Below are 9,800 nucleotides of genomic sequence, written 5' to 3' on the forward strand. Positions count from 1 at the left end.
AAAAATTGAGAGATTGGAGAAACTCAAACAAAAATAGTTATTTAAGGCTCGTTTGAAGGTGTTTTAAAATGATTTGAGTTCCACAAACATTTGAAATGCTTTGAGCAAGAAGCATCAATTATGTGCTTCTTCCATAAAGCACTTCAAATGTTTTTTCTAGGGTTCACTTGCAGTTTATTAAGGATTGGTTCCAAAAACATTTTCATCTCAAACCACTTTCAACGGTTTTAAAAATACTTTCAAACGAGGACTTCGATTGATGATGGTTAGTGATAAGTAAAAATGTTTATAATTTAATTAGTTTGAGATTGCAATGATGCGGGGAAACAATCAATACAATAAAGATGAGCAAAAGGGCACGTTTCTGCCAAAATAACATAAAGCTTTCCATCATGATGCACTATATACTTTCATGGCTTCTGTTGCAAGAATACGTACTAAAATATGGAAAAAATTGAGAGTAATTTTCGAAGCATGGGAAATTTTGGTCAAAGTAAAAATAAAAATAAAACTTGTAGATTGGTACCGTCCTACAATTTCGTGTGGATTAGAAGAAAAAAGTTTTCTTCATGACTTGTTCATCTTCAACTTTCTAACTTGAACAAAAATTTAGCTTCCTCAAAGGTATCCATTGCTTCCTTTGACACGCATTGAATCCAGTGAATTATCGAATACGTGGACACCAATCAAAGCCTAACTAAAAACAAAGTCGCGTAGACATCTATGAGGCTCACAACTAAACACAAATCTCGTGGGATGCACACACACTTGAACCAAAAACAGATTGCGTGTTCTTCTGTTCATCTGAATATAAACAAGACATTACAAAATTTGAAGGCATATGCAGCGCAATGAGCCACAGTTCTTCAAAACATTACTCTTGACTCGGCAAATCCTAAGGATCCCGGAAATTTGAACAATGCGGTAACAAAGATGCTGAACTAAAAGGATCAAAAGCGGTATCACTTGGCATTTGACATATGTGAACTTTCAGACTACAAAAGTCTTCATATCATTCGTCAACATTAAACAACTTAAAAGACAAAAAACAAAAATGATCAAACAACTTACAAATGGGGAGATCAATTAACAACACATTAACAAATTAACGAATCGCAAGACGTGAGGAAGCAAAACCAAGAACAAATAAGAGAGCAACAAATCTGCATCAATGTAAAATTTGCAAGCAAGAAAGCTTACATGCCTTTGTTCTATTCACATAAATCAAATTTATGCAGCAAGCTGTATACCAGCAGCTGCACGAGAATTGCCGCTCACATGAGGCATTGCATCATCTCTCCTTGAACATGTAAATGACTTTTTCCCAAAAGAATGATTTTGCATCAAATCAGGGACTCCTTTCCCATTATCAGGAGTTGATTGATTACTCCTACCAATATATCTTGCACTACCAAATCTAGAAACCAGATTCGCCGATTTTGAACTGGAGTCATCTCCATCTGCGTTACCATGGAACTCTGACTCCCCATCAGTACCTGCCATAAGCTCCATCAGATTGCTGCTAAACCCCAAATCCGAATAAACTCGACGCGAATTCCTCAACGCTTGCCTAGTCAATTTAGCTTCTAGGGCTTCCAAATTCTCTTCTCCAACACCCTCTAGCTTCGAAATCAAATGTGCGTTCCTTGACTCAACCGGGCGCCCCATGGTCTCTACCATTGTACATGGATTATTAAAACCATTCCACGAATGCAGGGGAACCAGTTTACTCAACCCAGAAAGCCAAACCACGACCTCCTTCATCGATGGCCTACGCTCCCTACAAGATCTCACACACTTGGCTGCAATGACAGCTAATTGCTTCCTCACAACAGGGTCTTTAGGAGGTACAATTCGCGGATCATAAACCGTTATCAGCTTCCCTCGCTTTATAAGCGGGATAGCCCAATCAACAATCGAAGGCGGAGAATGCCCAACATCAATAGCCTTCCTACCACTTATAATCTCCAACAACAAAATCCCAAAACTAAAAACATCAGTTTTAGTACTCAAATTGTCAGGGGTCACATAGCATGGGTCTAAGTACCCCATCGTCCCCGCCGGCGGGGTGGACCGGAGCCTATACTCGTCGAACTGGCAGTACCTCAGAGCCAATCCAAAATCCCCCAACCGGGCATTGTAACTACGATCAATCAAAACATTAGCAGACTTAATATCTCTATGAATTACAGGTGGGTTCGATGAATGTAAAATGTCAATTGCCTTAGCAGTTTGCAAAGCTAATCTAATCCTACGACCCCAATTCGGAGGCCGATTTGTACTCGAATGTAAAACATCGTACAGCGTACCGTTGCTCATGAACTCCACCACCAAAAGCCTTTCTTTCGAATCATTCGAAAACCCCAAAAGATTGACCAGCCTCGGACTCTGAATCTTGGACAAGATCTCGAGCTCGTTGTCGACCTCGTTGGCGGTCTCCGGCCCAGAAGACGAGGTGGGTCGGAGTCTCTGGCTGTGAGCTCTCGAGGGTCTTTTGACGGCAACAAGACGGCCGCGGAGCACAGCTTTGTAGACGTAGCCATGGCTGCCTTTGCCTAAAAGCTTCTGGTCGGAGAAGCCATTGGTGGCGGCAACGAGATCACTGTAGTCGAAGTGTTGGATCTTGATGGGGTTTTCCGGGGCGGCGGTGGCGGTGGTTTTGGACGATGATGTTTGGGAATTGGCGACGGAGATGGCTGATTGAGCTCTGCAGGAAAGGTACCCCATAAATGTAAAATCGAGATTTCGACTCTGTGTTTTGGTTTTCTGGATGGATTGAATTGGAGAGACGAGAGTTTGGTGTGATGAAACGTACGTGACTTCGATTATATGAAATTTCCAGCACCCAAGTTGGTTGAAAATTGGGTTTTGCTGGCGTCGTGTTCTGCAACTGTTTGCGCGGTGTCGTTATTGTATATAAGCATATTATATTGACCCAAATAAAAGTTGGTTGAAATTTGAGTTTTGTTCATGCCCTAGGCAAATTACTATTTATTAAGGGAATAATTGTCTTTGTTCAATTGATGAAGAGATTTTACAGTGTGACCGGAACATAAGATGATACATCATAGGTTACTGTACAAATGGTGGGATATGTGTTAAAAAGTTAAAAATTAAAATTTTACACCATTTATATAAATATTTATCACTCGTGTTCCGGTTACAATAAAAAATTTCTCCAATTGATGGGTCAATTCTTGCCAAAATGGGGTGGAGTTGCTCTCGAGCAAGTCTACTCTTACTCAATTGCTACCATATCCACCCCAGTCAAAAAAGTCAGGCAGTTAATGGGCTCAGAATTGCCTGACCAGCCCAGCTGGCGATTTTAGCCAAACTCTTTGCCCGAGTTTGATCTGATGCCAACATGACTTCGGTCATGTGCAAAAAAATTCTACGTCAGATGCGTGCAATACAACGTTCGTGGGTGGCCCGTCATGAGACAAAAATGCATCGCGAGGCCTACATTGTAGGCTGTCTAAAACGTGGTAGAATCTGGGTTGTTGGATTTCCAACAATCCTCATTACTTCAGCCGTCTTTTTGTTTAAACCAAAAAAAAAAAAGAAAAAAAAAAGGAAAGTGACCATTTTGTCCACATGGCACAATCTGGTACACTTTCTTGAAAATTAAATGAATCTAACAATCCATATTAACTTGGTTAAAAAAAAATTGAGAAAAAGTACAAGACAAGGATTATATAATTTGGGATAATGACACGTGACGTGACAAAATTGATATATATTTTTAAAAATAATGTTAAAATTTAATTTGGTTCGAAAATAATATTAAAATGAAAGGAAACAAAAAACAGAAAATAGAAAAAAGATTCAAATATTGCCTATAAATATCCAAAAGGCTACAAACAAAAAAAAGACGAGAGAGATAGCAAATGGAGGGAGAGATGATTAATTTCTGGAAGGTATGGCTCAAAGTCTATCTGTGTCTATGTCACTGCTAATCTGCTATGCCACTGCCAAGTTAGTCTCCAAAGGGTGCAAAAGCGCGGTGAAATGTTATGACCCAATTGCTTTAAGAGCTCTTGAGCACCATTTCTTTACAAGAGAAATGCTCTCCAACGCACATGATTGTGCGCATGAGTTGGCACATAACCGATCCCCATCATATTGGCAGTCTAATGATAGTACAATTAAGGACGATACAATATCCACATAAAGATACGTTGTCAATACACTATCAATACGGGTTGCAGCCCACACCCACAACCCGCGTGCGCTGGAGAGAATTTTTGTTCTTTACAAATCAGTTTTAAGAAGCTATGAAAGGTCGTTGGATGGAGTGAGTAGATTGGAAGAGACGAGTAAAACATATGACAACTTTATATACGTGGAATATGTATATTAACAAAAGAATATATTTGTCAGATTTCTATATCTACATTATCTTCGTTGCAGGTTCATGAATCTGATATAAGAACTTATCATGTCCCAAAGTGAGAACCTGGATGCGAAGAACCGCACGTTTACTGACTTTTTCGATCCATCTCTGAGAAATTCCAAGTCCTTGGCAAGGTTGTTCGGCATACCTTCAGGGGCATCAAGCAAAGGTAACGCAACTGAACCCTCAGTCTCTAGGTTTTTTATCCACCCGCGTAACAAGTAATTCACAACCTGCAGGACAATGACAATTAGTCTTCTAAGAACACAAAACAAGAAAGGAAATCATCAAACAGGAAATCGAAAAATCCAATCGAAAGCTCTCCAACGAAAAGCTGATAGTGAATATGGTTTATGTACATTTATCTTCGTAGAAAAATCCAACCAATCGACTTTTTCTGAATCTCTCAGAACTTCGATGAATGAAATATCTACTTATCTAACAAGAGTTACTCTTGCTGAGCAAGAAACTTATTAACAAAATCACAAATAATATACAAGATTTACTTTCCTATTTTACTGATCTAAATACACAAACTTTTAATGTATATCCAAATTAAAACATATATAACAGCGATAATATATGCCAACTAAACCTGGATTAGCAAGTATTCAATGCACGAAATAGGATATTTCGGTGCTAATTAGTTAACTGCTTACCTCCGGAACTTCATCATGAGGGCAGTGACCAGCGGGACTGATCTCGTAATATGGAGCTTCAGGCACCTGTTGCTTCACCTGAAGGCCCCAAATAGGTTTCACCCATGGATCTTCTTTTCCATACATAAGACAAATTGGTATGTTGTTCATTTGACATCTACGGAAAAAAAATATACTGGTGATTTCCTTGCACCAGAAAAACGAAAGCACATACAAAATTGTCTTCATACATATAAGTTATAACCCTTGTATTGTCTACCTGGCCAAAGCCTCCTTAAAGGATAATTTTCCTTGAGGAGCAAGCATAATCGAGGCCAATGATGCAGCAGCGGCTGGATGCTCTGATGTCTCAAGTATACGGGAAAATACTTTTTCAACGTTTGTTGAATGATCTGCATAAACTTGTTTGAGTACCTCCGCAATACTCTGAGGATCACTTATTTTTTGCCAACTGAAACCAATGAAGCAAATCAAAACAGTTTTATGTACTTTACAACCTAAATCATAAAACATATCCTAAAAAATTATGCCAGCTATAAAAACTTACAGTATTTGTGTGAGCTTTCTCACACTGGCAGGTAAAGGAAATGATCCTACCGATGGGAATATTTTTGCTAGTCTTGGAGATCTTACAGGATTAGGTAAAAATCCCCAGAAAGGAGTAGCATTCAGCAAGGTAACACCTTTCACCAAATGAGGGTTACATGCGGCAAAATACAAAGCAACAAATCCTCCAAGCGAGTTCCCCACAATATAGACAGGTTCACCGATAACCTGCAAAGAAAAATGGTTGCGTTTATATTGCTCATGAGTAATAGTCCAGGAAGTGATGAAGAAGGCTATTTCTCATATAGAAAAAACTAAAATTACATGTTATTTCGCCGCAAAAGAGTAGAAGTCATACAAACTCAAGCAAAGGAGCCATGTAAGATGCTCAAATTAGCATAAACAACAATGGAAAGAGAAGAAACGAAATAGACCAAGTTATCAAAAATGCTTCCGAAACTTTAACAAACAGAGGTTCCTTGAGCTATAGTGTACCTCTTCTATGAAGTAACGAACTTGATCCTGCCATAAGTCAATAGAGTAGACAAGCTCGCTTGCCCAGGGTTCGGGTTTTTCTCCAAAACCCCACGCTAAATCTTGCCCGTCTGACATACCTTCTTCGTTAATACGAGGGGCAGGGTCTTCAAAAGGCAATGACCTACCCTGGCCGAGGAAATCAATTGCCCATACTCTAAAATCACGCCCCAAATCTTTCAGTTGCTTCTCATAGTGAAAAGAGCCAACCCCAAAACCAGGAAGAAACAGCACCGGAGGGGATCCCAAGTTATCACATCCGGCTTTCTCATAATGCACATTGAATTTGGGCTTCCATTCCCAAAAACAACTATTTATTGGAGCACCAAATTCGCCTTTGGATTCGTCCGGTAGACCAGGAATCGAAACCTTAGTCACGGATTCCCCCGTTTCTGAAACATTTGCATCCGCATCCGCGCCAATTACATAGCCATCCGAGCTTCCACTTGATGAAATGGGACCAACATGCTTGAAGTTTTCACTTGTGCTCAATGACCTAAAACCTCCCCGGTATCTTAGTTGCTTCAAGAAAGACCGATCTAAACTGTAACACCTCAAAAGCTCGCTTCTGGGATCAAATTGAACACCACAAACTCCTTTTTTTCTAACATCTGGGAGCCCGAATCGACTTAAGTTTGAGCTTTTCTCTACTAATTTTCCCCTTAAATTTACAGCATCACAGCATGGTGCAGAACTGTATGAGAGTATTTCCATATCCACAAAATATATTCTACAAACATGAACCAAATATGAAATGAACAGAATTTCTAATCAATTATCAACCATTAACTTATAAATTAACACCTAAAAACAGTATAACATAAATAACTTAATAGAAATTCTTCTTCTTTTTCTCAGTTGGGTTACCTTTAAATTCAGCAGAGAAGTGTCATAACAGTTGCGATGGTTTTCGTGGAATGCTCAGTCAGTCTTCTCCAAGTATTTAGGAGATTCTACCAAAATCTAGAGAGAGGGAGGGAGTTGCTTAAACGCTTCTTCTTCCTTCCGAAGACAAGGAAAAAGAAACCAACTTTTAAAATTTTGTGTTGAATAATTGCCCGTTAAACAACAAAACCCCACACCGCTCTACCGACCAAAAAACACAAGGGGAAGTTTAGTACCTTGTGATGAAATTACTTGTACATTTGTTTTATAACCTTCTCCTAAACACGAAGCGTTCAACTAGTTAGTAACTTAATGTGAAGCTAATCATGTATTTGTGCTTGTTCCATAACATTTTTCCATGTTTCAAATCAAAAAATGTTTCAATATCTAATTGTGAAAAAATAATTGACAAACCAAGTGTTGTCAAATACACAATGAAATGTTGACAACAATAATCGAATAGCTCAATGATTTATGATTAAGACTATTTTTCTTAAGTGATTTTGAATGAAGATCTAAAACAAAGAACGGTCAAATTATGGAAAGAAATATTATAGACTGCTCACAAACGAATAATTAACTTTATATTAAATTGTTAACTGATTAACGTTTGAGCGTTTTTATCTTCTTAGTAAACTAGTTAGCGGTTCAACAAAGAAAAACGAGATTGGATTTTACAAAAATGGTTTGGGTAGAAAAAAGTAGAAAGAAAAAAACAAAGAAAAGAATAAGAAAGAGTAAATTGTAGCAATGGTTACTTAACTTTAACTTAATTGGAGTAATGGTCATTCAACTAAAAATCTATTGCCATTGGTCCCTCAACTCATCAAAATGTGCAGCTATGGTCCCTCAACTAAAATCTCATTACAATTGATTCCTCAACTTTAATCCAATTGGAAAAATAGTCCCTCAACTATAACTCAATTCGAGTAATGGTCCCTCAACTTTAACCCAATTTAAGCAATGGTCTCTCAATTTTAACCCAATTGTAGCAATGATCTTTCTAACATAACTCGTTTCAACAAAATTCTGATGAAGTTGATGAAAATGACCATAGCTGCACGTTTTGATGAGTTGAGGGATCTCGACCTCAGTTGTAGCAATAGTCCTTTCAACATAACTTATTTTGACAAAATTTTGACGAAGTTGATGAAAGGGACCACAACTACACATTTTGATGAGTTGAGGGACCATTGTTCAAATTTGATTAAAATTGAGAAATTATTGCTACAATTTACTCAATAAAAAAAAACTGTGAAAAGGACAAGTGTAGAGAAGACAGTAACATCAATATCATTGGTTCAACCAGATTCTTCAAAAGCTATGTTCCTCTGCAACTGAAATAGATTCCAATACCTACAATCGGATTCCAAGCGCCAATCAATCACGTTTCAGTGGGTCCAATCGCTTTGCACAATCCAAGGGCAATATATCATAGGCTGCCGGTTCGGGTACAGAGCTAGCACGTATTGTGGGTCGCAGCAGAGTGCGCCTAAGCGCGCTATTTCTTTACGCAAATGGATGTATTATTTCCACTTCTTTGTATTGCTTGACACGTTTAACGCACCGCTAAGTTTGAAAAAGACCGATTTGTTGATTTCTCACTCGAATCGAACTTGTGAAGTGTGATAATTTCCTTCTAAATTAATTTTAGTCCATTACCTCTAGATTTTCATAATTAGTCAAAATCATTCATGCAGTTAGATTTTTTTCATTTTTATATAATATTTTATTCATTTCGATCTTATGATATTCATGTAAAAAAATTATAAGCACAAAAACGTCATTTTATACGCAAATTAGCCATTATCTCCATTCATTTACTTTGACTAGCTCAACTCAACTTGCCACAACTGACACACCCTGATCTAAATCAGGACGTGACTGGCCCGGACCAAGATGTGACAACAACAACCTCCTTTGACGCAACACATGACACATGATATCTCCTGATTTCTTGGGATTGTTTTCTGTTTCATCAATATTTCCTATATCATTAAAACATTCCTTTTATGTATTCATTGTATCATAATTATACTTCTAAATCAAGCAATGTACTCTATATAATTCAATGATAATTCACCTTCTGGATTATCGAGGGATTGAGCCAGTTTAGCTTCTCTTACCTTTGCTATATTTCCTGCAATTGCTGCTGTGCATTATCTTTTAACACAAGCTAACGAAGACACAAACGTAAACCCTAAAAAAACAATATTCTCGAATCCACCAGAATTAGGAGAAAACCAAAAGGTTTATTTGACTAATTCTTGAATCCACATTACAATAAAAGCCAAAAGGCTCCACCCTGGAAAGTTCATGGGTATTTGAGGAAGTGAAATGACATAAATCAAACGGAGAACCAGAAGTTTGATCTTATTACAAACATTAAACGTTGTTTCGGAGGCTGAAAACCATCATTTTTTGCGTTAAACATGTTGAGGTCATGGTAACCATGAGTCTTGTTCTTCTTGCAATTCTCTTTAAAACAACGTATTACATGCCCAATTTGATTCCAGAAGATTTCTTATTGCATTTTCTGTAGTCATCAATTGAATCCAATATTTTCCAGCTTTATTTCTTCTTTTTTAAAATTTGAAACATTTTATTTCTCTATCTTCCTTTGTTGGAATTGACTTATATCTTGTTCTACATTAGACTCCTCTACTTGAAAGAAACTCAACCTCGAATTTGTCTTTAAATTGACTCTGACACTAGAAATCACGAAGCTAGATAAGCACATATAATCTTTAACATGAGGAGCTAAAACTTCTTCTAACATGGAT

The 9,800-nt window shown here is 37.7% G+C and overlaps 2 protein-coding genes across 2 annotated transcripts; both read right to left on the reverse strand.

The window, feature by feature from the left end:
* Positions 1-942: 942 nt before the first annotated feature.
* LOC137735118 (serine/threonine-protein kinase-like protein At3g51990) lies at positions 943-2,961 on the reverse strand. The gene has a single exon (XM_068474494.2). It carries the CDS (start codon positions 2,725-2,727, stop codon positions 1,231-1,233), a length of 1,497 nt encoding a protein of 498 aa, XP_068330595.2. The 5' UTR covers positions 2,728-2,961; the 3' UTR covers positions 943-1,230.
* Positions 2,962-4,311: 1,350 nt separating this feature from the next.
* LOC137735355 (pheophytinase, chloroplastic-like) lies at positions 4,312-7,412 on the reverse strand. Its single transcript, XM_068474775.2, has 6 exons — positions 7,000-7,412; positions 6,094-6,862; positions 5,600-5,826; positions 5,312-5,503; positions 5,053-5,209; positions 4,312-4,626 (listed from the first exon to the last, which is right to left on the reverse strand). The coding sequence occupies exons 2-6, from the start codon at positions 6,844-6,846 to the stop codon at positions 4,396-4,398; spliced, it is 1,560 nt and encodes a 519-aa protein (XP_068330876.2). The 5' UTR covers positions 6,847-6,862; positions 7,000-7,412; the 3' UTR covers positions 4,312-4,395.
* Positions 7,413-9,800: the final 2,388 nt, after the last annotated feature.

This window comes from Pyrus communis, chromosome 7, assembly GCF_041283825.1.
Source record: "Pyrus communis isolate YQ-2024b chromosome 7, ASM4128382v1, whole genome shotgun sequence".
NCBI lineage: Eukaryota > Viridiplantae > Streptophyta > Magnoliopsida > Rosales > Rosaceae > Pyrus > Pyrus communis.

Coding starts and splice junctions, on each gene's coding strand:
- LOC137735118 (XM_068474494.2), bottom strand. CDS start 2,727: ATGGGGTACCTTTCCTGCAGAGCTCAATCAGCCATCTCCGTCGCCAAT.
- LOC137735355 (XM_068474775.2), bottom strand. CDS start 6,846: ATGGAAATACTCTCATACAGTTCTGCACCATGCTGTGATGCTGTAAAT. Junction 5,504..5,599: donor AGAAAGCTCACACAAATACT/GTAAGTTTTTAT, acceptor CATTGGTTTCAG/TTGGCAAAAAATAAGTGATC. Junction 5,210..5,311: donor TTTAAGGAGGCTTTGGCCAG/GTAGACAATACA, acceptor TTTTTTCCGTAG/ATGTCAAATGAACAACATAC.